The sequence below is a fragment of the Mesitornis unicolor genome, unplaced genomic scaffold (assembly GCF_000695765.1).
Source record: "Mesitornis unicolor isolate BGI_N332 unplaced genomic scaffold, ASM69576v1 scaffold21063, whole genome shotgun sequence".
Taxonomy (NCBI): domain Eukaryota; kingdom Metazoa; phylum Chordata; class Aves; order Mesitornithiformes; family Mesitornithidae; genus Mesitornis; species Mesitornis unicolor.
The window spans coordinates 141,917-169,448 of record NW_010175641.1 but is presented as its reverse complement, the minus strand read 5'-3'; the positions used below and the strand labels follow the sequence as shown (position 1 = coordinate 169,448).

The window sequence follows — 27,532 nt, the reverse complement described above, 5'->3', positions numbered from 1 at the left end:
GAAGTTGATATATGGAGGTAATATCTCTCCCAGGCTAACGACATTAGCTAATATTTACTTGCTTTCACCAACAACAGGGTAAAGGCCACAGAACACAGTTCTCCACCCACATCTACACTCAGATGATATTCCAGGCCATGGGGTGCCAGAGCACTGGGGGGAGATGTGGGGTAGGTGACCTCTAACCCATGCCAAAGGGGACTTAGAAGAAACACTCCTCTCAGCTATGGCTGGCCCGGACCCTGGCATCCGATGACAGCCAAAGCTGCACACCAGCTACTGTCCTCAGCTTCTAAAATGCATCCTCAGTACACAATCTGTGCATCATTAGTGATCCTCTCCTAATCAGAGCTTGGAGTAAAAACCTTTCAATTCATCTCCATTCCCTGCATCACTACCTCTGTCCACCCATCCATCCTAGCGATGTCTAATCCTCCTGGGGGCAGAACCTTTTCCAGGGCTACTCCTGCCACCCACTGCCAACTCCCCTCATAGCTCCACTGTAAGCCCTTTCCAAATAACACAAGACATTTTTAGTTCCCACATACTTTAGCAAACCTCTACTTTACATCTCCTCGGGTCAGATGTCTGATCTTCTGGCAGCTTCCTGCAGCCATAAGGTAGTTCTACACTGACACCACCACCCATCTCCTCCAGACTCTTCTCAGGCACCGCATCCTTGTATTTCCTTTTCCTGGGTGTCAGCAATGAAGTGAGTAGGGCTTGGATGTATTTTCCCTCTAGTTACAATCTCATTTGAAGGTGTAAGTCCTCATCCTGCCCTGGCCCCAGTGGTGTTTTTGCAGAGCATACCAAAGGTACACAGTACAGAGGGAATTTGCCATCCAGCCACTCTTTGCTCCCCGCTGAAGCAATCCCCTTGATTTACTTTGGCACAGTCCCCGTGTGCGCTTAGCATCTACTCTCTTAGCTCACAGTCCAATGCAAGAGGCATGCACTAGCCTTTAACCTAGCACTGACATTCAGGTAATCTGCAGGTTTAAAGCACTCTGTGTCACTGCTCTGGGATTATATTTGATTCCCTAAAATCAACAGGGATTTGAGTTCAAGCCTAAACTGGTGGGACAAAAACAGAGTTCTGTCATTTCAGTAACACTCTTCATGACTCTGCATCTCTGGTCATCAAGTTGGTTGCCTCTAAAGTTAAATGGGAACAGATAGACAATGAAAAGAAAATAAAATGCGAAAGTTCTTCCCTTCTTCCAGGGAGAGGCCGGTGCTCTAGCAGAGCTGGGTGTGGAGCCGTGGGCTGGTCTGGCTGGACACTGCAGGGCAGGAATGAAATTTCAGTAAGAAGTAAATAATACATTTAAAAAAAAAAGTTCCACAGAAGAAGCCTGAAGCAAAATTCACTGATATTACAAAGAATGAACTTGCCCCAGGATGTTTCCAATGAACTCCTGGTAAAGGCACCTTTATAAAAATTGGGCCCCTGTACTAAATACAGTAACTGAGCGCTCCTGCTGCCATCAGCTGCGCTGCAGAAGAAGGCATAGCAAGACATCTCCTAGAGAAATACCAACAAGCTGTACAAAGTCTTGAGGCAGGTGCCTTTGGTGTGTAGGCTACAAACACTGTCTCCACCCCTTCCACCCACCCACATCCCAGCCCCAGCCATGCGCAGCGTGATTCCCACCTTCTTGCTTTCGAAGCCAAGAGAGAGACTGGAACCCTGTCAGGGCAGGAGCCGCACAGTCTGTCTGCTCTGGAGGAGGGCGAGAGGAAAGAAAGAAAGCAGCAGAAGCAGGGGTGAAAGGGAGACAGAGGAGAGGCTCAGCTTTCCCTGGAGGGATTCGACCTGCAATCAGCTATGTGGAGCATCACTTTCCTGTGGGGCTGCATCCTTCTCCTGCCTAGCACAGCCGGATCACCTGCAATGCTGTAAGAGCATCAGCTGCTTTGTGTACACGCTCTGGTCTGTGAGGGATCCTAGGGGGGCGGCGGTGTGACAGCAACAGGACAGAAGTCCTAAGATCAGGAGTGCTTTTCCAGAGAAGCGTAATTTCTCATATTCCCAAGGTTTCACTTGATTCTCAGGCACCCTTCCCCCCACACTCCCTCTACTTCTTGGCTCTCCCTTTAGTGTCTTTGATGTAGACCATGTATTTCTGCAAGGACTCAGGCAAAGCAACTCTGCCAGCTTTCTGCATGTGTTTAATTCTGACCTGCCAACCAACATCTTGCATCTCCTGCTGTGGTTTAGAATTTATTTCCTTTTGGGCTATGCTTTTCTCCTAGAGTCATAGGTCAGCATTTAAATCTTTAGCAGACAAAGCTGGGTGCCTTTATAAACCAGGCAAACATGAGCCTAAGGTATCTAATGGGGATGCTCTTTGTAAAGCAATGTGTTTATTCTGGCTTATCTGGCCATCTGTTCCCTCAGACTTTCTAAGAAACCTCTGGCAAGGACAATTCCCAGCGCTGCTTCTCTTCATACTTTTTATCAGGAATGCAACTCCTGGCCCAGCAAGCACTGCTAGGATATACTGGCTTGTGAACTTGCTCTTGCCTTTTGTAAGTCTTTGCTTTTGCAGCCATAGCATAAGTGTAAACAGAAACGGAGCTGTGCTCACACAGTAGATGTTACGGTGGGAAATATGTCACTGGGTTGTAGTTGTGTTCCCTCCTGCTGTGTGGTGTGGAATGTCACAAGTCTAGTTTTAAAAATATTTCCCAGAAGGAGTACAACCTCTTCCTCTGGGACATGTTCTGCAGGCTGACACAGCTCCCTCTCAAATGATGCTTTACTCCTGCGTGTTTTCCACTGTTACCTTCAGCATGAAGCTCTGCGTTATGGAAACACTGCTTGCTTCAACAGGCTGTCTGCTGTCCTGTCTGTATGCCAGTGTGCTTTGTAGATTCATTAGAAAGTAATCCAGCCTGGCTCTTGCAACCCTTGAATTACCACCTCAGAGATGCTGCCTCGTACTTTTACAGCTGGGAAAGGAAGGGCAACGGATGACCTTGCAAAGGCCAGCAGGACTTTGACTCCCTCTTGTCAGGGTGCTGAGCTCCAGCTAAGAACAACCAGCAGGTCACATCCCTGCCTCCTGCTGTTCTGATCTTTCTGGGACCTGCCCTCCTGCTGCTACAAAACGTGCTTCTGGCTGAACCTGTCCAGAGGCAGTAACCAGGAGGAGTCAGCAATGAGAGTTTTCAAATCTGCTTGAATGTTGGCTTCTCTTTGGTCCTAGTTGCTGCAGTGCAGTTAAAGGTGAAAAAAAAACCCAATATGAACAGCTTCTTGGTGTTATCCATGGGCACAGCTATGAGAGGAGCTGAGCCACACAGGTGTGAGACTTGGAGTAAGAGAGCAAGGAGGACAGGAGTGTCAGGAGCTGAAGAGGTGTCATGAAACTCTCTATCTGGGACGTGAAGCCAGAACACCAGGTCCCATACGTGTGGTATTGGTTCTGAGTTCAAGAGTAGCTGATAGGACATAAAGCAGATAACCAGCCAGGCATACTGATGGTTATACATAGTGTGGTTCAGTGAAAAGGCTGAAGTCTCAGAAAACTTGCAATGTAGCTAAGCTTTGCTGCTGGGGTGACCTGGGAGAGATCTGTTTGCCTTATTTTGACTTTCAGTTTTGGAAGCAGTGACTTTATCTTTTTACATGTGCAGGTGGCATGTAGTACAGACTCAGTGTTAATGGCTGAAGTACCAGTAGATGAGAAGAATGGTGTGATCTTGTCCCACTGTCATCATAACAGTGGAATGAAGAGATCAGAAGTCTAATTAGGAAGTACCAAAATCCTACAGTCAAAACCCATTCTCTCAGAAAATCAGTTTCACCTGACTTTTTTTTTTTAATAGAAATTATGCTGTGGCAATACCATCTCAGCTCTACTACCCCTTCTCCGAGACTGTGTGCCTCCAGCTCAGCAGAAAACAAGCAGTCCCAATCCATGTGACAGTAACCTTGCAAAGCAGAGCCAGGAATGAGACTCTGATCACTCAGTCCATCTCCCAGCTCAACTTACTTCATTGCACAAGCTTCCAGGTGAGGAAGATATTTTCAAGGATTGTCAGTAGGGTGGATAGTGCATGAGTTCTGCTCTTGCTGGGCAGGAAGGCAAAGAATTTTTTCTTCCTGTGGTGACGTCTTTATCAGGTACTGAATCCTCTGCTTCTGCCTGTATATGTCTGTTGGTGTCCTTCCTGCTGTCTAGCCCCACTGATATTTTACTCTTCTAGAATATATTCTGAAAAGTACTGTGAGGTCTTTCAGGACTAGAAGAACTGGAGCAGTATTATAATCATTATTCCAAAAGCCTGGGGATCCATGAGAGGGATCCACCCTAAATGATGGTTACAACTATGCCTGCAGGTCCCTCCTCCTGCTGGAAACACTGATGAAGTGGCTTTTATTGTTATCACAGTCCTGGAAGCCAACTCAGAGTTTCAGAAGAAACAGAAAGTCCTCATCAAGCATGCAGACAAGAAGACTTTTATCCAGACAGACAAACCTGTGTACAAACCTGGACAGGCTGGTATGGACAGAATCTGAGAGAAAGAGGAGTCCTCTGGCCACGAAATATGGGGGAGTGCTTGGAGTAGGGCCTGCTCTGCAAGGGAGATGGGTCACAAGCTTTGAGGAATTTCGGGTTACCTCTCTCCCACATCTACCACTTTCTATCTAGCAGGCTGCTAGCTCGGGACAGGGCTTTGGGCATAGGACCATGAGTGGATGGCTCTAGCTGCTGCCCACATGCTCTCAGTGAAGCACATGGGCACATCTTTCTTAGCCATCCATTCTTATTATCGCTAACAGACTTGATTTCATTTCAGCCAGTCCTATTTTTCTTTTGCTCTGTAGTCAAGCTGCGAATTGTAACCTTGGATCAGAACTTTATTGCCAGCAATGAAACGGTAAGTCAAGAGGGGAGAAACCTGAATAAATCTGAAAATGGTATGGGCTGACTCCATGACTTCTGGATCAGTCCTTGGCCCAGCTAGGTGATCCAGCTGTGGACAGCTAGTCTCAGTGTTTGCTTTTGGTGCTTATAAACAGCGTTGGGCACCACCTGCAACACAGGAGCTGCTTGTGACCTTGGGTCACAGGCAGTCCCAAGGAATTGCGTAGGGAAGACTCATGGATGGTTGGGGGATAAAAAATGCCAGGGAGGTGGATGGTAACTTACCTGAAAGCATGCCACTAATGTTATTTCTTTCCCACAGCACCGCCTGGTGGAACTGAAGGTAAAGCACCTACTTTATTGAAAGTGGTGATTTCTTCTCACCTTGGGGAAGACACGGATTTGGAGATGATGGTTGGGGAGATATGGATGCAGAAAGTCAGTTACCTCAGAATGAATGGGAATGAACGGTCCTTGAACTCTTGGTCTCCCTTCCTTTGGTATCCACACAAGTTTGTGCAGTGTCATGATACTGATCACACAGGGGTCCCTGCAGTAGATATTGGGTGCCATTGAAAACCAGTCAACTGTTCAGCAAACTTTTCTAGGGTGGTCACAAGACTTTTGAACCCTCTAGCCTGTGACTTGGAGATTTATGAAAATCCTGAAGTTTCTTTAGGGAGACTTTTATATTTAACATACAGAAAATAAAAGTTTGACCAGTTAGTGTTGTGGCTACACAGCTAGAGAAACTTCCTAAAGAAGCTTTCAGGATATTGTCCCTAAAATCTGTTAGTTTAATTTCAATATTACAGGTAAAATATGGACTGCAATCACCTGAGCTAAGGAAATATACCTGAAAGCAGTGGGGAGTTTGTAATAATCCAAGCAGAGAGGTCACAGTTCCAACTAGCAATTGGCAATAGCTAATGCACATTTGCATGCCATACCCACCAAGCAATCAACACATAAACATATGGTTTCTGAGACACCTCTGCAATGCTTTATGACAGTTTATACAAACGTAGTACTCTGATCCAGTTTCACTCTTTCAAACAAGAGTTCCTACTTGTTCCATATGTTTATAAAGCACCCATCAAGTCATCACCAAGTCCTTCCTGGCTGGGCAGTGCAAGACTGTAGCCAGAATTCTGCACCTTGCCCTCCCAGGAACAAGCAGTGGGAGAAGACTCTCCATCGTGGACTGACCGTGACAGTCAACAAAGCCTCCAAATGCCCTTGCAGTTTCACAGCCTCTGCTCAGCATCCCAGGTCTTTTCAGCCTCCTGTCTGTATCGGGCCTCGAGTTTCCTTGCATGAAGTCCTGGACTCACTTCCCTAGACTTTCCTGGGGATTCCAGACATCAGACTCCCTGGTAGTCTCTTCCAAGTAGTTCATGCCTTAAGCAGCATGTGCTGTCAGGATTGACCAGCTATGCCGGCTCAGATCACTGTCTCTGAGAAGGACCACCTCTATCTCTTAGTGTGACAGGCATGCAGTAAACCACAATTTTGCAGCAATTAGTGAGATAGTGGTGCCACCAGAGAGCAATAACAGTGAGATAGGGAGAAAAGCTCTATCCTCTTCAATCTTTAATTCACCTGAGCAGTGTAGCTGTGTCGTAGACCTGAGCTCTCAGGACAAGAGATTATGTGCTCTGATCATGCTGTGATAGCTTGGACACTCTCTTGGCACTAGGAAATAACTATCTACTGCTGCCTACACAGGACCCCAAAGGGAACCGAATCGCACAGTGGCTGAATGTTACACCTGTGAGAGGCATTGTGGATCTGTCCTTCCCTCTGGCTGCAGAAGCAGCAATTGGAGAGTACACCATCAAACTGCCTGACCGCACACACACCTTCAGGGTAGAGGAGTATGGTAAGAGTCTCAGGGAGCTGATGGCAGCAAGTGAAAGATGTATTTCCTCCAGCGCGCCTCTCTCACACAAAGTTGAATGGGCCATGCAGCTGTGAACAGCTGTGCAAGTTGTGCTAGCACCTGACATGTCCAACTGCCTGCCAGTGGGTGCGATCATTGACTTTCACTCAGACCCACTGTCTTTCTCGTCCCTCATGTCCTGAGGATGGACTGAGGCACTGTCTCACAGCCTTGCTCTGTGGAGGAGACAGCCATCTACTTCCACCATGCTCTCCTGGCTGCACAGCTGGTGCATTGCTACCAAGCTATATGTGCTGGTAGTCAGGGATTGAAAGGAGAGATTTATTTTCTCTAAAAGAACATTTGGGGAGCACGTTGGAACAAATGAATTCTCTCTAGGTTTAGAACTGAATTATATTTCTCCTGCTTTCACACAGTGCTGCCCAAGTTCAGTGTCTCCATCCAGATGCCTCAGGTGGTCACCATCTTGGAGAATAGCTTCCATCTTCACATCTGTGGCATGTGAGCTGATTTTCTGTGGCAGTAGGTGTATTCTTACTGATTGGGAAACCCCACAGCTATCAATAACTGAGCTCAAAATGGTCTCTGCCAACCCTACCTCTCCCAAAGTCTGGTACCCTGCCATCCTCTGCTAAGGAGCTCTCCTGGACTCTCACTTTTCTCGGTATCATCTCTCCCTACTTCTTTTTCCATGAGTTTGAAAGTGTGGCAGTGGGGCAGGTGCCCTGCAACACAGTATCTCTGCTGCATTGATTAGTGTCAGGAAGGAATAAGCGTGAAAAGGATAATGAATCAACCTGTGGCCAGCCCAATGTCCCCTAGCACTGCCTGGTGGGACTAGTGTCAACTTGGAAAGAAGTCACCCACCACTGCCTTCTGTCTCAATCTGATGAAATTATTTTAACTTCTTGGCCTCTGCTGAGCTCATGATCCATGGAGATAATGCTGGGTGCTGAGTTGCGTAGCTGCAATCCATGGGCTGAAGCTGATATTCACCCTTGAGCCGGTGTTTCTGTATGTGAGTGAGAGTTGTCTCTGCTACGTTTGCCAGGTACACATATGGGAAGCCAGTGCAAGGTAGTGTGAAGGCTGTGGTGTGCCGTAAACTTACCCGCTATAATCGGAAGTCTTCCAAAGCCAAGCGCAGTATCTGTAAGGATTACACTGGTGAGGTGAGCACATGGGACATCCTCTTGCAAAAGAGAGGGAAAGGGACAAAGAGAGGGAAGGAGTGGGACAGGCATCAGCTATTGAAGCAGCGTGCACTTTGCTCAGGGATGAATGACTGATATTTCCTTAAATCCCCAGTGCAGCAATCTTAGCCCCTCTCAGTGATTTCTCTAACTGCACTTAGATACACTCAAAGGAAGAAACATCTGTAGGCAAGCTAACTACTGTAGATTCACCTACAAAACAGGTGTTGCAACAGGGAAATAAAAAATACAGGCACTGTTCACATCGATTGATTTCCACTGGATTCTTTCTAGCACTGCCTTTTAATCTGGTGTAAACACCTATGTGCTGTTTCCTAGAAATAGCTGTTTTGGAGACCAGGAGTCACCTTTTGCATCTAAGCAAGCAATTGCAGTTCAGCACAGACTTTACTTATTCATCTCTAAGATTGAATGAATCTATTCATATCTGTTTACATATTTTAAAGTAACCCAGCGCATGTCTTAAAGATAAATCCTGTCCTAGCAGAAGAAGTTATGTTGTCAGGGAGAAATTACAACTCCTGTTTGCTAGTGGCACATGCCTGAGTGTGTAAGAATGAGACGTGTGAAACAGTATCTCCTAATAGTTACTGCTCCACTGAAAAGAAGTCCATTTCGTGCCACTATGGGAGTTGCTCTTCTAACTCAAATATCTTACTGGATAGTACTCACAGTACTGTCATGTACTTCTAGACTTCCAGGCTTTGGGTTTGATCTGCACTGCAGAAGGGGTTAATGCATTCATGATTGGTTAACAGATACAATTTTGCATCCCCAGACAAACGAGGATGGCTGTTTTGCCACTGATGTGAATATTAAGGTCTACCACCAGAAGCGTGGTGAGAATTCTGATTTCAACCTGGAAGCTGTGGCTTTTCTGAAAGAAAGTGGAACAGGTAGCAAAAACTGATTCTACACTTCATGATAAATCTTTTCCTTTACACTCATACAACATGCTTGTCTTTGGGTTTTCATCTGCAAGACTCCCTATGTGTCTTCTCATCAAACCACTGCAACCTTCTGCACTGACTCCCATGGGGTCAAGTGTTCAGAAGGTTGCATCTTCCCTGGCATCACCATGGCAGCGTGGATGTTCTTGTGTACCATACACCCGTGTCTGACTCACATAGGACTTGTGAGTTGTCCCAGTTGCAGGAAGAGCTTTACCAGTATGATTGCTCCTCCACAAGCTGCTGTGGCCAGCTTAGTTCTGACAGTCTTCTTGGTTTGGCAGAGATGGACAAGAGCTGCTTTCTCTCATCTTCTGATCACAGTAGAAATGTGCACAGAGATGGGCCAGGCCAGATTCTTTTGTTCTTAAACCGTACTGTAGAAAAGTCTGTTGGAATAATGGAAGAATCAGAACAACCAGTGATAACCCAGGCCCTGACTGTGTACCACTGGTAGCTCCTCATCAGATTTACCTCCCCATCACAGATAGGGAGATGAGAGTACTTGTCCACAGCTCCTGTTAAATATCCCATCCTGTGAAGTTTCCTCTCTTACGAAATTTTACGAACCCTTCCTAACAAGAAAATGTTTTGCAGCCCCTTGCTGAAAGCACTGGCACACGTTTACCTAACAAACTGCAGTGATTTCAGATGGGCACCACATGACAAGACAGCAGAATGTAAACTAACACGGTGAAGGCAAGGGAAGATGTTGCCTTCTAGTGACTCTGCTGTGAGAACGGGAGGAGAATGAAAGTGGACAATTGTGAGTAGGACCATCTTAAACAAATTCATAAGAAGTATTTAGCAGAGACATCCTGGTAGACTGTTGTTGTTCTAGCAGGTCAGAATGTAGGAGTCACTAGTGCCAAGTGCATGTGTTAAATGACTCCTGAAATTTCATGGAGAAACTACAGTCCCCTATAAGTGACAGTCCATCTCTTACCTTAGTCCGTCCAGTCCTGCTGTCTTTGCTCAGATACATGATGCTCACTCTTATTCACCTTCTGTCTTTCCTAGGGGTGGAGTTCAACACCACTGAAAACTGCAAGGTCACTTTTGATATCACAACCCTCAAATTCTGGGGGACAAGCTACTACTATCAGCAAGGAGCTCCCTACTATGGAAATGTAAGTGAACAGGGCAGAAACATGGAAAGCCCAGCAGCTGAGCCTAAGGGCATGGTGGGCACAGAAGGGAGTCCTGTTGCTCTGAGCTGCCCAAAGCTGCTAGCACAGTCCTTTGACCTAGTCTCTCCTTTGACCTAGCCTCTCCTTTGACATCTCTACCAAGAAGTAATCCAAAAGTGTGACCACAGGATAGGTACATGGCTTTGCCAGATGAGTCGGCTGCTGCATAAATGGGGAGGGGTTGAAGGAGTTAGGAGTCACACTAAGAATCCCTTTGTGAAGAAGGGAAGTGGGACTTCTACTAGGAGGTAGATTTTTCAATCCTGAGGCCTTCAGTTTTCTGACTGTTCTCTGCATCATTGCAGCTGGAACTCAAAAGTGTCAATGGGACACACCTGAAGAATAAGGAGGTGATTCTTGCAGTGTCCCATGGTAGCATGAAGCAGACCAAGACCTACTTCACGGATGACACTGGGATGGCCTCTTTCGCCTTAGAGACATCAGCATGGGACAACAGCAGTAAAGTTCTTCTACAGGTTAAGCCCAATAATTACACTGGATTCAGCTAGCACTAAGCAATGCATCTCTCAGATGTCTAGTCTATGTTACTGTCTTGGTATAGCCAGGGAGATGGAGGCATGGAGCAGTGAAATGATGGATCTAAGGCAAGAGGAATAGCCCAAAGCACAGCCAGCACAGTCCCTGAGCAGTCAGGAAACATGATTGAGAGATGGGGCAGTGAACAGTGGCCCCATGAAGTTCTGACTGAGGTCTACCTGTATAGCACCTCTGTCTGAGGTGCAAAGGGCTTTGTGGGGCTGGGTAGGAGCAGAAAGCAGAGGAAGGGCTCCCACATGGCATGGAACAGGAAGATGGGAAAGGAGCTAGGGAAGAAGTGTCTGAAAATACATGCAGAGAAGAAAATGTCAATGACCAGTTTGCAGTATGTTTCCTCATAGTATAAGAGCTAAGAGAAACCTGGAATATAAGAGGCAGAAAACTTAGGAGAGAAAGAAGGCAGGCTAGTAAGGAACCGCTTGTTGCAAGACAATCTGGAGCAGAGAAGGTAACCAGGATGCAAGGAGATAAATACGGATGCCACCTACAGTGAATTGAGAGAGAAAAGTTCTGCATCTGCTTTCCCATGAACAAAGAAGCCTCTCTTGTCTGGTAGTAGGGTAGGTTTCTAATATGTGTCCTATCTTCAAGGTCAAAGCACTTTATCAGAGTGCATGCAGTATCTTAGTTGATGGATCTTGGCCTTTCTGGAAGTCCACAAGACATTAATATCATAGTCTCAGTGCAGATAGATCATAGGTCAAAGATGAGCAAGGCTGTTACCTGCAGTTGTCCACTGACACCTCTACCTTATGGATCTGAGAAGTGCTAAAAGAAATAAATGTGCAAATGGAATAATGCTGAACAGTAACACAGACTATCAGGGGAGATCCATGCCATTTTCCCAGAGGTACCAGACAGAATCAAGAGGTTCAGTGGTTTGAACCAGGGACTACCAAGCCACTCTGCATAGTCTAACGACCTGGCTTGCTCCTGGAGTAGCAGCAGCATTGCCGAAGTTCAGCTTCTGGCCCAAGCCCTAGGAGTATACAGCTCCTTGACTTGTGTAGGCACTAGTTATCCCAGAGTGTGCTGGAGCAGGCAATGTCAAGCTCCACAGAAAATTACTCTGGAGCTTGGCTTAGGTGGAAATAGACACCTTACACTGGGAAAGTTCAGAGTCTACTGTCCAGTCAGTCTTGGTTTTGGCATGGGGAGAGCTATAAGAGGTCTTCAGACACCAAGCCACCTTTTCTGTGCTACAGGCAACAACCCAGCCGGACGACTTAAGGGGTCAAAATGTGAGGGTGTCTTATGGCACTGCATCCCTCACACTGAGGGCCTTCTACTCTTCCAGCCGCAGCTCTGTGAGGATTCAACCAGTGCGGGGAATGCTGCCCTGTGGGGACACACAGCAGGTCACTGTGTACTATCGCATCCTGGCCACAGAGCTGGGGGATGGGGCTGCCACAGCAGACTTCTACCACCTGGTGAGTGCAGGGCAGCACTGGCAACAGAGTCAGCTTTGCGATGAGTCTGTGTCAGCATGGGGCCCTTTCCTGGCCCAGAGACATGGAGCAGAGGCACTATCAACCTTTTGCTCTTTTCATTCCCTTTTAGGTTTTGGCCAGAGGATCCCTTGTGCATCATGGCCAGACAACAGTACTTCTTGATCCACCATTAGGTAAGAGCATCTAAATACTGAGAAAAAATTAAGGATCCAACAGGAAAGCCCTTCCAACCTAAATGGGGAAGGAAAGAAAAGAGATATGAGAACAATGGGAAACAACAGAGCTGGCACAAAAAGAAACTAAGAGGAAATGGCAAATACACTATCTCTCTTCTTCCAATTTCCCTGATTATTTTTTCTGATCAAATGATGTAACCGTCAGAGTTTACCTGCCAAGATCTCTCATGATGTAAGTTCACTGCTACAGAATAGCACTGTCCTACATCCTGGTCTTGCTTCTCCCCAGAAGCAAGGCAGAATAGTTTTTTATCCAAGTAACTGTACAGAAATATTGTAGAGGATGAGCATGTTACTGCCTCAATCCTTGGAGACAGACTTTCTTACCTCTTCCTATACTTCTTCTGTTTCTCCTTCTTCCTTCAGGTCAGTACAGTGGGGCTTTCAATGTCAGTCTGCCCATTGACCTCATTTCACCCATGGCTACCCTCTTTGTTTACACTCCTTTTCCTGAGGGACAAGTGGCAGCTGACACCTTCAGTCTGCAAGTCTCCAAGTGCTTCAGGAACCATGTAAGTAGTGCACAAAACATAAGGGGGTAGGTAAGCTGGAGGGTTGCTAATTTACTGCAAATTGGCAATAGATGTCCAGCAGAATCCAGTAGCCACAGTCTCCTCTTTCCTTCCTCTGTCAATGTCTTCAGTCCCTATTTCTTCTGCTGTTTCAGGTGAAGATTGGCTTCTCAGACACAGTGGCTCTCCCAGGATCAGCTGTCCACCTCCATTTGAAGGCTGCACCAGGCTCCCTGTGTAGCATCCGTGCTGTAGATCAGAGTGTCCTTCTTCTGAGGCCAGAGGCTGAGCTATCCAAGGATAGTGTGAGTCACTTTAGAGCTGAGCCTTCAATACTATATTGAAGGAATGCCTTTTGAGTATCTGGTTGCAGGCACTGCACAGTGGATATACCAATAAGTGCTTGAATGGGGACAGGACGTGGCTTAATGAGAAAAAATGAAGTCAAACATCAACCACCAGTCAAAATTTCCAGTCTCTGTGGAGGGATCTTATCAAATAATGCACTGTCATCCCCAAGTACAGCTCAAAGTCATATCCTTGACTAGAGTCAAAGGACAGAGACTAAACCTAGAGTGCTTTGCCACAGTGGCAACCAGATAGCAAGACAGTTCCATCTCCTGAAACAATTCGTGACAGTGCTCTGAAAAAAAGAGTTATGTTAAAAAATGCCCAGTGTTTGATAGGCTCTGTGACTTTGTTCCAGCTTACATGAACCAGACAGTCCTACCATCCACAAACTGGACTGTAAGTGATGTCTTCGCAGCGGAAGGGTCCCATTTCTCCTCTAGACCTGAGACTCTTTGGGTCTAAGGACCCTTGAATTGCTTCTTGACACTGTATTGGTGAATCCAGTGTCTTCAATTAGACAAGAACCTACTTAAAGATTCCTATGGGGAAGGTCTCCTCACTGTTTGCATTGAGCTCACAGGTACAATCTATGAGCTAGAAGTGGCCACAGGTATGCAACTGTACCTCAGAGGGGTTTGTGTTCATCTCTAGTGCTATGCATCTAAAAGTTTTGGAGGCTCTCCATGAAGCTCAAAAACCTTTGAGACTGGGTATTTGCAGCAAGCAGGATCCGACCTCTGCCTCTGCAGTCACAGAAAATCTCTGAATAGAAATTAAAAACTTCCCTCTTCTCACACTGACCTGTACTGTTTTCTTTCTCTGTCTACAGGTGTACAATATGTTCAGCTCTTCTCAAGAGCATCCCAGCACCCTCACAGACCCTTACAGTGACTACTGTACCATCCACAAGAGCCCAGGAACCACCAGTTCCCCTCAGACCACCATTTCACCAGGAACAGTGTCACCATTCATGGTCGACAGATACTCATATGCAGTGTCCCAACCAGATGTTTATGAACTTTTGAAGGTAAATCTAAATTTCAGACAACCTGAATTGTCAAAGCAGAGCCTTTTCATATCCCAGGACAGCGCTGCACAGCTTCACAAATTGTCTTTCTTGTAAATGCTGATAATTTCAGGTTCTGAATTTGCCAAGCTTCTGAACTAAGAGATCTCTGACACTCCATGCTCCCAGCCAAATTTTGTTTGGAAAAGCAAAGCACCTGAGAGAAAGGGAGGACTGGGGAAAACAGGGAAAGAATGGTAGAAAGGAGTAGCAGGCAAAAGATGTGAACAAGTCTGTGTTAGGTTGGGCAGCAAACTGTGGTGTCAAAATACACACTTTGTGTGTGGGCATGCACATGCAAGTGGTCACCTCCACAGTCCTGACTGGAGAGGGCCTCCTTTGGTGTAAGGGGCCAGGGTTGGGCTTTGGGAGCATTCTCTCCCTGCATAAATTAGTAGGTTGGGCTGAGGTGCAACAACACAGGGTAGCTGATATGCTGGGAGGCGGGGGCAGAGACAGACCCTCAGACACGCCACCCCCTCCACTGAAATTTGTCTTCTCTTTTTCTTTCCCCCAGAATTCAGGTCTAACATTTTTAACCAGCCTTAAAATCAAGTCTCCGATTGAGTGCCACACCCAGATCTCTTTCTACTACGACTACATGTGTACATCTTGATTTATCCTGTTTCTTTGGAGATCATGGGTAACATACAGGCTGCACAAGGGCAGCTGAACATGCGATGTGCTGAGGAACTGGGGATGGCTTCCAGAGATGAGTGGGAGGCTGCACAGACACCACAAGAAGATGGGAAGGGTCCTGGGGGTGTGCGTGTGTGTGTTTCTCTGTGTGTGTGTTTTTGTATCCAGTGCACTGGAGGGGTGGAGAGTTGGCTGCATAGGAAGAACTTGCTTGGTAGAGGGAAATGAGGCAGCTGTCTTAGGAAGGAACATCTGTTTATAAGACTAGAAAAGCTCTTGCTGGAAACCAGAGAATGAAGCAAGACGCACTGGGCAGTATCTAGGGCTTTCTGCAGAGCCTGAGAGCAAAAGTGTGAGCAGATAGAGTCCCTCATGGTGGAGCATGCAATGACGAAGTAGGTTGAGGGCATCTTGGAGAGGACAAGGGGGATTGGAACGGGAATGGAAGGGATGGAGAGCTGATCTTTTCCCAGCTGAATTCTATCCTGATCTCACAGTTGCTCTGCCTTTGAATGAATGCTTTTATTCCCAGTAGCATACGGTGACCTGGCGGACTTGGACAACTCGAACCCAGAAACAGATGCTGCTGTTGAACGTGCTGAGTCAGAGCACTTTGAGCTTGGTAGCGAGGCAGGACCAGTACGTGCCTGGTTTCCAGAGACATTCATCTGGACTCTGGTTCCCATCAAGTGAGTAATTACGGGCTGTGGCCCCACATGAATCCAGACATCCTACCAGCCACAGCAGAGAGGGAATGGGCAGGAGCAGAACCAGGGCACTATTGCCTTCTGTGCCCACAAAGGAAAGAGAGATGTGAAGAAGTGGATAAGGACAATGGAGGCTTGGTTCAGTTCCTGGCTCTACTTGAGATTTTCCAAGTGTCTATAGGGAACTTAAAATCACAGAATCCTGCAGGATGGAAGAGGCCTCCAGAGGTCTGTAGCTCAACATCCTGTGCAAGGCAGGTCCAGCTACATAAGGCTGTTGTAGTCAAGTTCTGTGTATCTCCAAGGACTGAGATTTCACAAACTAACTGGGCACCTGTTCCAGTGCTGATTGTTCTCATGATTTTTTTTTTCTTACCTCAAGTTAGAATTTCCCATGTTTCAACTTGTATCTGTTACTTTTCATCCTGCCAATATGCACCTCGAGAAACTGGTTCCATTGTCTCTACACCTTCCTATTAGATAGCTGTAGAAAGCAGAAAGATCTCCCCCTAGCCTTTCTTTCTTAAGTTGAAACCCCTTGTTCTTTCAGCCTCTCCTTTTACATCACATGTCCCAGGCCCCTGACCATCTTGATAGTCCTCCACTGGATGCATTCAAGTATGTCAATATTTTCTTATCCTGGAAGGCAAAAATGGGACACTACTTCAGATGTGGTCCCACAAGGGAGGAATAGAGTGGGAAAATAACTTTTCTCAACCCAGTAACTGCAGTCTTCTTAATACAGTAGATGGCCTTTGTTACTGTAAGGGCACGTAAGATGTCTCATGCACAACTTGTCATCCACCAGGACCCCCACCTCTTTTTCTGCAAAGTTGCTTACTAGCCAGGCCCTGCCTAGCCTGTACTGTTGCATGGTATTACTCCATCCTAGATACAGAATTTTGTATTTATCTCTTTTCAAGCCTATTTTTCCAGCTTTTCAAGGTTCTTCTTAATAGTAAACTTTCCCTCCAGCATATCAGAAACCCCTCCTCAGCAAGGTATAGTCTGCTAATATAAAGTAAGATTAGTCTGCTAATCTTGCTGACTATGTCCTTTCCCCTGTTATCCAGGTCTGAATGGCTTACTGCCATTAAGCAGTATTGACCCAAGTATCAACCCCTGAGAGATGTCATGGGTAAACAGACACCACTTGGACTTTGTGTCACCAATAAACATCCTTCATTACCAATGGTCCATCACTTTATCATTCATTCGTCCAGTTCACACTAATGTGGTTACAAGGGTACTGTGAGAGACTTGTCAAATGCCTTGCTAAAGTCAAGTTATACAGTATCCACTCTTCTCCCCTTATTCACACATCTCAGCTTTCTTAACTGTCCCATCTACCAATGTTCTCTGTCTGTAAGATAGGATCTCTACCTCTCCATCTCATTTGGGTGGATTATGCCCTTTTCAGGGCAGGGAGCATCTTCCATTTTGTGTATCCAAATCTGTAAGTGACATTTATAATGATGACTGCCCAGCTGTGGTTGGGAATTTGGGTGATGGTGTGGTGGAAGTGTCACACATTACTCCCTGGCATAGGCTGGTTGTATAACACGGACCCTTGGGAGTCCTTTGTGCCGACACAAAACAAGAATTTGAGGTGAAACACTCAACAGAAGCAAATTTTGGTTTGCATTTGCCTTTCAGTCCTTCCTTGCCCACCCATTTGCTGTCCTTCCTGTACCTCTGTCCTACATCCTAGGAATCCCCGCACCTTCACACACACTTCCCGTTCATAGCCCTTCTGCATTTGTCTTCCCAAGGGAAATCTTTATAGGAATGGGGACCACCCCTTCCACTCTGTTTTCTCCTCAGTGCTTCGGGGGCTGCTGAGCTAGGTGTCACAGTACCTGACAGTATCACCGACTGGAGAGCCATGACCTTCTGCACCTCAGAGAGACATGGGCTGGGAATCTCAGAGACCGCCAGCCTAAGGAGCTTCAAGCCCTTCTTTGTGGAACCCATCTTGCCCTACTCCGTCTTCCGGGGAGAGTCATTTCCCCTGAAAGTCAAAGTCTTCAGCTACCTGAAGCAGTGCATGGCGGTGAGTGGCTCCCTCCTAGATGGTTGTTGAGCAGGGGAATGTGTGGTAACAGCACTTCTCTGACAGAGACCCAAAGCAGGGGCTGCTTCCTCAGGCACTGGGCAAAAGACACCAAAGAAGCTCCTCACAAAGCTCCATGCAGAGGCGTCTCTGTCCAGTTCATCCCTCCCCTTAAATTCAATGCTACAGGACTACGATGACCATGGGCTGTTAGTGGCCTACAGATATTGCATCAGGGCCATCGTCTTACTCATGCTGGGCTTCTGGACTTGACTGACATTTGAATCAAGGAGCTGAACGGAAAAACACAGCAGCAGCTCTGTAACCTGAACTCCGTTTTGTTTCACCTCTAGCTCCGGCTTAGCCTAACGGACTCCAGGGACTTTGAATTTGTGCATGCAAATATCAGGTTCTCTACTTGTCTGTGTCCTGACTCAGCAAAAACATTTTTCTGGGATGTGAAGGCTACAAAATTAGGTAAGGAGGCAAGGGAGGGGCAGGAGCAGGAGGCACTGGCAGAGCTGCCTGAGGAAACCAGAGCTGGGCTGGAAGGGAGAGTGTCCTATTCTGCAAAGCACTTTTAGACCGACCAAACTAAAACATAGGCATAGATGTGTCAACTGGCCTCGTGATGTTTTGTTCTTTAGGGAAGGTGAATTTCACTGTCACTGCTGAGGTGGTGGAGCAGGAGGATGTTTGCACTGAGAGGACAGCTGTTGTGCCAGAGTCTGGAGGGAAGGACACAGTCGTTAAAGACCTGCTGGTGAAGGTCAGAGTATGCTTCTGGGTCCTGGTGAGACTGAAACTGGGTTAGACTCAAAATGGCCAAGTGGGTGGCTCTGGGAAGGGAGTGTTGGCCAGGCAGGTAGGCATGTTTCTCAGGGAGGCTGGTCAAGGAGTGGTTCTAAGGGCAGGTTGGGTTGGGCCATGAGCTGAGCACCTCCACTTGATGGCTGAACTGCACAGCTGCTCTTATTTTACTGCTTTCCCATCTGAGCTGACCAGGCTTTTCCCCACCAGGCAGAGGGGCTGCTGGAGGAAAAGACCCACACCTCACTCCTGTGCCCTAAAGGTAGGTGCAGATACCCCAGAGATGGGGACTGTGTTACCACTGGGGCTGTATGTGTGCACGGAGCAAGAAGACCAAACAGAAGCAGTGTGCTTTGTGAACAACTCTAGGACTATCTGGAAGTGCATGGGGAGAGGAAAGTCAGGGATTTTGGAGCTTTTATGGGGAGGCAAAGCCATTCAGCTCTACCCAGTATTACAAGCTTCTGGCAGGACCAAGCCACTGACTAACCCTATCACGGTCACTCATCAGTGGGTGGCCTGATCTCTGTGTCATCCTTTCTTTTGAATGCTGATTTCATCAACTGATGGGGTAATTCCAGCCTTGTTTACACCCAGGGATGCCTGTGGATCTGCAGTCTCCCTCCTACCTGTTGTTGTTCTGATACTTTTGCCGTTTGCAGGAACTTCAGCTTCAGAGACAATCACTTTCACTGTGCCAGAGAACAGGGTCCTTGGGTCGGAGAGAGCCCACGTCTCCTTCTTAGGTGAGATTCAGGGGGGAGTTTGGAAAATAAGATATTTTCCTGCAGGATTCTTTTTTTTTTGTGTCAGCATGTCTGCTTTAGCAGAGTAACAAGAGGGACTGTGTAAGATAAGGTGTGATACTGGGCCCTTATGTCTTCCAGAGAAGCATCCCATGTCTTTTATACAAGTGACCCTGGGACAGATGGATGTATAATTTCGCCCAGTCTAGTGAAAAATAGACAAGTACTGTATCACTGTTCCTACAGGGCTCTATAGACAGTAAAGTCATCCTAGTGTGAGCAGAAGTGAACTGAGACCAATTTTAGCAGGTTATTTGGAGAATCCATGAGACCATAAATTTTTTACAGGCGAGAATATGTAAAGCTCCCAAAGCTGTGGTTCTGTCCTACAGGTGACATTTTGGGGACAGCACTGGACAACATAGATGAGCTCCTCCAGATGTCCAGTGGCTGTGGTGAGCAGAACATGGTTCATTTTGCCCCCAATGTCTTTGTCACACGATACCTTGAAGAAACAGGACAACTGACTCCAGAAATCAAGCAGAAGGCAATTGGCTATTTGGAAAGTGGTGAGTGGATTTCTGCTCATGTCAGGTTATTAAACTGGTGATGTCCACTACAGCAGGTAGGGGATCTCAGCAGAGGCTTGGTGCTGAACAGGATTTGTACAGTGTCACTAGCCTGACAGCACAGGAATTACAGCAATGTAAACCAGGCTGCTGTGCCTCAGCTGAACAAGGGGTACACAGCATCCCTCCAAAAGCTCTTTGCTGTGCTCCTCAGAGACAATGCTCTCTATAATGACCAGCGGGATTGGCAGGGCAGGTTGTCACCTTGAGAGCTTGACAGACACAGAACATCTTCACTACCCCCAGCCTCTTCCCACAGGATATCAGCGGCAGCTCTTGTACAAGCACGCAGATGGCTCATACAGTGCGTTTGGGGAAGGAAGTGAGCCAGGGAACACGTGGTAAGCAGAGACATCCAGACACCGTTGAGGAATAACAGCTTGACCTGGTCAGACTCAAGGTGGCTTGGATTTTGGTCTGGGGAAACAGAGGGAGTATGGAGATGTGGAGTTTTGAACAGAAACTGCTCGTGAGACTTTTTGGAAGAGAACCGTGCCAGTGAACCGACTTGAGGTACCCCTGTTTGATTGTGCTTGGGCACCTCAACTGAGGCTGATTCTGAAAACTTGACTGCAAAGATCAGGTTTTCCAGAGCACTTCGTGTCCAAATAGGACTGGGAAAGGAGTGGAATGAGCTTACTAAGTATCAGCTGTCCTAGCTTTAAATCACATAAACATTCAAACAGGGACAGCTCTGGTCAGTTCACTGGCACAGTTCTCTTCCAGAAAGTCTGACGAGCAGTTTCTGTTCATTCCCTGTTGGAATTGGCAGAGGTCTGGGGGAAGCACTGAAAAGTCAGCGATTCTTTTCTCTCTCAAACATTTTCTTGCTGCAGATGGATCTGAGCTTGAGCTTCAAGAGCATCCATCTTGTGCACATTGCTTCCAATTCTCCCTCTGTGCAGAGGCTCTGGCCTGCTGGCATTTCTCAAGGGATGTGACAGTGGAAGACACAGAGGCTCCTGTCTCCTACTGGAGATGGACATCAGTGACTAGTTCAGTTCAATTTTCTTCTCTGTTCCTTGGCTGTAGGCTTACTGCCCTTGTCCTCAAGACCTTCAGCCAAGCCCAGGACTTCATCCACATAGATGAGCAGAATATAAAGGATGCTGCCAGTGCCTTGATTAAAAGTCAGACTCCATCTGGCTGCTTCGAGAGTGTGGGGAAGCTCTTCAACAATGGTCTGATGGTATGACATGTCCTGGCTCTTCATTATGTACCTCAGAGCTTCTTCACTTTATGGCCCAATTTGGGTCCAAGAACAAATGAACTCTACTGCAGGAGGGAGGCTTTACCCACATAGGAACTGAACCAGTGTCCTGCCCTAGCCTCATCTCAGAAGCTAACACATACCCCCAAAACAAAACAAAACATGGTTTTCAACCTCTGTGTTATTCCCTTGGTAAACTGGTTTAGCTTCCTTTCCCATTAGTGAGCTGTCATTTCTTCCTTCAATCTGAGTTCTCTGTACAGAGAGAGTCAGAAAGAGTGAATGGAGGTTGATGGCAGCCACTAATGTGAGATTCATCTTGCCAGTGGTGTTCCCTATACACTCAAAAACACAGCACTTGTGTGTTCACAGACACACACAGAACATGACCAAGGTGGGGCCAGCAGCAGTTTGGTGGACAGTACCTCAGATAGATAGTTCTCCAAGTGAAGAGAACGGTACCTTTCACTGCCACTTGCAAAAGATACCTTTTTGTTTGCTCCTTCATACCCTTGCCACAGCCCTGGCACTTAAGTAAGTAAGCCCTGGCCACCTTGCAGTGAGGTTCTGGGAACATCACTTTTTCCTGACACTGAAATCTGGTACTGAAAATCTTCTGCAGGGAAGAGGAAAGGGCAATGTGTTCAGCAGAGGGAGGGAATCAGCCTCCCAGAGGATTTTGGGTCACCGTGGCTGAAAAGTCCTCCAGCAAGCAAGACCTACAAAAGCAGATATTAGCCCTGGTACTTTCTTAGTGGAGGAATAGGATCAGCACTGTAGCCTGCACTGGCAGACCAGGTCCCTTTTGCTCAGGGAGCAGAAGGCACTGTAAAAGTTCTCCCTCTCCCTTCTCATGGCAGCCTTCCTCCTCTATGTTTTGTGGTGACTGCAGGGCGCAGTGGAGGAAGGACTGGGGCTAAGCTCTGCGATCATCACAGCTCTCCTACACTCAGGGATGCCACGGTCTGTGAGTATCGGCAGCAGGGACAGGCTGTGTGTGCAGCCTCTCAGCAGGTACACACACAGGTGTGTCACCATTTTTCTCCCTATGTGTCCTGTCCCTGCACACATCAAGGCTGCATTCCCTCCCCACATACCCTTCCCAGCAACCAATGTGCTTTTATTTGTATCCTAGGACCCAGTTGTGTTGAAAGCTTTGACATGTATAAAGGACCTGGTCAATGCTGATACTGGCAGTTCCAACCTCTACAGCCTGGCACTAGCTGCAAATGCCTTTGCAGTAGCAGGTGATAAGGTCCTCAGGCAGAAAATCCTCAAAAGATTGGATAAGGCAGCCATAATATCAGGTACAAAGTCTGTGGGGCAGAAGAGAGGGTCATTGGCAGAACTGTGTGGAGATCCCAGGGCTGAACACTTAAGGGGATGCAGGACAGCAGTAAGGGGCATTGACAGAGCTCTGTGGGGAGCCCAAGGCTTGGATAGCTTCTGTTTGCTGAGCTATCACAGGCTATATCCATACTGTGAGACAGACTTACTCTGTGGATGATCTCATGGTCCTGGTCTCCCAGTCATCCAAACCAGGGGAGCTTCATGGACGTTGTAGAGCTCCTTCCCAGCCTGCAAGCTTAGCTTTTCACTGGGAAAAGCAGGGTGTAGGGGGACAAATAGGAAGATATGCATCCATATCTTGTCCCAGTATACATGTTCACTCAGTACCTAGGCACAGGGGCCAAGCAAGACTCCAAGGTCATTAGTTACAGCTACACACCCCATAAGTTTCCCACTCCACCTGTAGGTGACCAAATATTCTGGAGTCAGCAGTCCAAACAGGAAGAAGACTCCCTGTATTGGTATCAAGCTCCATCTGTTGATGTGGAATTGACTTCTAGTATCCTCCTGGCTCACCTTTCAAAGTCAAGTTTGTCTTCAGAGGAGATCACAAAGGCAACCCAGATTGTGTCTTGGCTTATCAAGCAGCAGAACCCTTATGGAGGCTTTGCTTCAACTCAGGTAATCCCCTTGAGAACCTGCTATGGTCAGCTATGGTTTGTGACACCAATGGGTTCTAGCACAGTCGATAGTAAAAAATACTTTAAAAGAGAAGAAAAAAATCTATGGATTTACAGCACCTGGGAGTTGGGAAAGGGCGAATATTTGTCTTTGTCTGAGCTAATGCCATGCTAAAAGTCCAAAAGGAAAGCTCACCTTTATTATGCTGTAACTGCAGTATGAGGGAGGGAAAGGCTAAGGACTGGGCATGCACAGGGAACAAGGATCCTATTTTGCCCAGTGTCTATCTCTTTCCTCAGGACACAGTGGTTGCCCTGGAAGCCCTAGCTCTGTATGCAACCAAGACCTTCAGCAAGGAAGGCCCTGATCTTCAGGCTTCTCTCTCCTCTGAGGTTTTCAACCAAAACATCCGAGTAGACAACACTAATCGCCTCCTGCTGCAGACAGTGGAGCTGCCAGACGTTTCCCAGGGTTATACTGTGCGTGTCCACGGTCGTGGGTGCCTTTTCCTCCAGGTAAGCCCAACCAGGGAGAAAAGGTCTGTCTGGGGAAAAGCCTTGAAAGCCAGGGGACCTCTCACCTGGCCACTTAGCCAAGACTAAGAACAAACTAACTGCTGCAGTGATTTGCAAGAATCTGGGCTTCAAGGCTGGTAGGAATAGCTGGGATCCAACAGAAAGGGAATAGTAATTCCCCAAATGAAATCTGGAACATCTGCATGAAGTCAGAGCTGCACCTCTCCTCCAGGAGCAGTGCACAAGCACAACCTCCACTTTCTCTACATAGTTTTTTATTATACCAGTGCAAGACAGCAAAGAGCAGTCAAACGCTAGAAGCAAATAGCAGCCAAATCACCAACAAAACACCTTCTATTTTATGCCAACAAATTCATTTCTGTCCTGACAGGCCATTCTACGGTACCACATCCCCCCACCAAGGAGCGACACCACCTTTGCCATGTCTGTGCAGACAGAGTGCACCGCACCCAACGCCACCCAGTTCCCTGTCACCATTCATGCTCGGTAGGAGACACTCAGTTGCCCCTTGCCTCCTCTGTGCTAAGTGGCACCAGTCTCTTGACAGCCAAGATTCCCCTTCACTCATGAGGTCCAAGTGCAAAGATGTCCTGATTCATTTAACTGTGCTATCCTCAGCTGGGTGGAAGGTACATGACCCCAGAGGGATGGCTCAGCTATAGCCCTCATTATCATTCCAGTCACCACAAGGTCTCCCAAGGTCTATGGGTCTCATTCCCTTCTAGGATTATGTCTCAAAACACTAGTGATGTGAAGGTCCTGTGGAACTGACTAGTGACACTTATCCCTAAGTCTTCCCTCCTCTGCTCCTGGTTGACTGTCATACCACTCTCCTCTGTTGTACTTCTGTGCCTGACTTGGGATTCAACTGCCAACAGAGCAGGTGGAGGATGTGACAATCCCTGCCATGTCTAGAGAAGGTAACTCCAGAAGCCTTTCAAGGAATTTATTCTCCTTTGCTCAGCACAATTTAAAGAGAGATGAGGGGAAGCACAAAGATTCAGTACAGTACAGGAACAGGTATGCTTACAGGAGAAACACTGGAAGGAAAAGCAGATTCCTCCACCTGGGTACCAAAGCTGGGCTGGGGTATCTGGAGATCATGACTCAGAAAGTAACATTAGTGCTGTCCCCTGGGTTCCTGCTGCAGCTACACAGGGAACCGTGTGGCGACCAACATGGTCCTGATCCAAGTGGAGCTGCTGTCTGGATACAGCCCCGTGGCACATTCACTGGAAGAGGTGAGACCGGGAGTTTGAGTCTAGCTGGGATGGGAATGGTGATGGATGTCCATCATGCAGGACTGTATGTATATCATTCCTATGGGTAGAGAAACACGGTCCTTTTCTTCTCAAGAAATCTTTGTACTCAAAGTCTCTTCTAGGCCACACCTTGCCTTCCCCTGCCACAAGGGCTTCCTTGGCCATGGGAACATTTTGCCTGTGCTCTCAGAACGACAAATGTCCCTGAATATTTCTGCTTTCTGTTAGAGTCTTTCTGACATTCTTCCCCTATTTTCAGCTAAAGAAAATGCCTTTAGTGAAGAAAGTTGAAAGCGAAGCTGATCGAGTCATTCTTTACCTGGAGGAAGTAAGTGGAGTTTAGGGTAACATTAAAAGGACTATGGACTGGCAGATCACTTTAAGCTTCATCTTGTATCTTGGTTCCATTAGTATTTTTAGTATCCAGAACTGTTATTCCTGCATACTAGTCGTATTTGTTGACCTGGAGAAGTGTGCTGGGTCAGCCTGCATTAGTTCAGCTGTAGAGCCTGTATACAGGGCCACTCAGCTTGAGTGCAATGGGGCTAACTCGGATGTTAAGCCTATATCTGTTGGCACTGTTCAGACTGTTGAAAGCCCATATACAGTGTCTCATCAGAATTGGGGAATAGTAGTAGGATCCATCTAGCAAATTCAAGCAAGCCTGAATTCTTAGAAAGCCCTTGAGCGGCCTGAATGTAGTAGGGAGCATCCAAGATTGCTCAGGGAGTTTGCCAAGATCACTCAAAATCAAAACAGATGGTTATGTGAGCAGCAGTGCTCTCTCCACAGCCTCATTAGTCAACAGATTAACAACCAGCGTTTCTCCAGTGAATTTCCAAGAAGCAGTTCTCCATTTCTGTGATTCTTCATCCCCAGTTGTCAATAAGCTGAGCTAAGCCAGCATTATAGTAAGTAGGTTATTGCTTGTATGGATGCATTATATTTGCAGAGCTGCTGCTTTCCTTACATTTACAGCACAGAGCAGAAAGGCAGCAAAGATTTCAGCTCAGGCTGCCAGGTAGCACAAGGTAGAACCCAATCAACAGCAGGTCATGCAACTACTACCTTCTAGCAGATGTTCATCCACATCTTGCTTTTGTCTGCTTAATGATGGGGGCTGTGTGAGACTGGAGAATAAGAGCTGATGTAATGGGACCGTGTATAAGAATGTAGCCACAGAGGCTACTTGATACATGAAGGAGCTCAGAGAAGAGCTGGAGGGGAATATGGGATTGGTTGTGAGCAGTAGTGCTACATTTAAATACCTAATGCACATCGAATCTCTGGACTTGATGTCTCTCATGAGATGAGCTAAATTTGGTGACCAAAAATGGGAGATGGCCACAGGATGTGAAGTATAAGATATTTCTGAGATGGACTGGAAAGCAGAACAGATCTGTCACAGTGGTGAGGTCTCCATGGAGCTCAGGTGAAAGGGATTGTCTTACGAGTCTTGAGTCTGGCCATAATCCTTGTATCTCTTGGTCTTAGCTGACTAGACAGCCTCACACCTATACTTTGCTGGTGCAGCAGGACGTGCAAGTGAAGGATCATAAGCCAGCTAATATCAAGGTCTACGATTACTACATGCCAGGTGAGCTCAGATGCTGTACTGCAGAAACCACCCAAAGGTACCACTGAAAGGAATTTTCTCAATTTGCCAAGTCTAACACAATACCATCCCTGATATGTTTATCTAACTGCCCTTTACAAGCTCTCTAGTGATGAACTTACCCTCTTGGGTTTCAAAATGGTAGATGCTTCTTTCTCTGGCCCCAGCACTTGCAAGCTTGAAGTTGGCATGTGGATCCACTTAGGATCTCTCCCAGCAAGAGGGGAACAAGGAGCTCAGAGCCATGCTTTTGTACACTCATTCTGTGGGAGGCAGCAAAAGCAGAGGGACCATAGTGAGGGGATGCCTTAGAAGAGTGAAGGCCCCCTTAGAAGAATGACAATGAAAACAACTTGTCCTCTCTTTTCTGGGGTCCCTAGTGGGAGGAAAGGCTAGAAATATGTCAGAGATAGCTATTGCTTCAGAAAGTGAGGAACCCATAACTGTAATGGAGCTGTTTGGGACTTAATTAAAGCTTCAAAAGTTCACAAGCCACATGACTTGGGTGAATCTGGAGTAGCTGCACACAGAGTCTTTGACACATACTAGTAGATTTGTGTGTCACAGTGGAGGGCAGTCATGACCTGTAAGCTGAGGGAACGCCTGTCCTAGAAACAGAGGCACAATTCTGGGCTGCTTTAGTAAGTTTTTGGCACATGTTTCTCACCAGCACTTTTTTTCTCATCTTCCAGAAGAAACTACGGCAATGAGCTACAGTGCTCCATGCGAGTGAGGTGAGACCCCAACAACTCTTTTGTCAGCACAGGCATGGTCCTGAAGAGTATGGAGAGGGAGGGAGATGCTAGCTAGTGCACTTGCTCAAGAAACTTGCCAGATTGCAGGTTCAGGGTAGGAAGTGATTAGCAATGATAAGTAAGGGTGAGTTCCCAGTGGTTAGTTTTAGTTCTTCAGGAACACAGATATTTTTTGTCCTTTCTTGTCTTCACAGGAACAGGGATAGGCCCATCCTCTGCAGTCTCTGTCCGTCAGTCCTTTGTTACCCTTGCCAATAGCCACCACATTGAGATGAGAAGCAACAGAAA

General features: G+C 47.0%; 1 protein-coding gene across 1 annotated transcript; it reads left to right on the top strand.

The window, feature by feature from the left end:
• Nucleotides 1-11: 11 nt before the first annotated feature.
• On the top strand, nt 12-27,222 carry LOC104538320 (alpha-2-macroglobulin-like protein 1). Its single transcript, XM_010181478.1, has 33 exons — nt 12-17; nt 4,352-4,514; nt 4,841-4,893; nt 6,609-6,762; nt 7,200-7,284; nt 7,835-7,955; nt 8,776-8,893; nt 9,968-10,077; nt 10,443-10,613; nt 11,901-12,125; nt 12,256-12,319; nt 12,749-12,894; nt 13,050-13,199; nt 14,075-14,272; nt 14,829-14,916; nt 15,483-15,589; nt 16,208-16,275; nt 17,482-17,710; nt 18,064-18,187; nt 18,358-18,479; nt 18,731-18,782; nt 19,183-19,266; nt 19,659-19,835; nt 20,155-20,236; nt 20,928-21,084; nt 22,241-22,412; nt 22,862-23,076; nt 23,376-23,591; nt 23,983-24,098; nt 24,763-24,853; nt 25,134-25,202; nt 26,369-26,471; nt 27,182-27,222. The coding sequence occupies exons 1-33, from the start codon at nt 12-14 to the stop codon at nt 27,220-27,222; spliced, it is 4,077 nt and encodes a 1,358-aa protein (XP_010179780.1).
• The last annotated feature ends 310 nt before the right edge of the window (nt 27,223-27,532 follow it).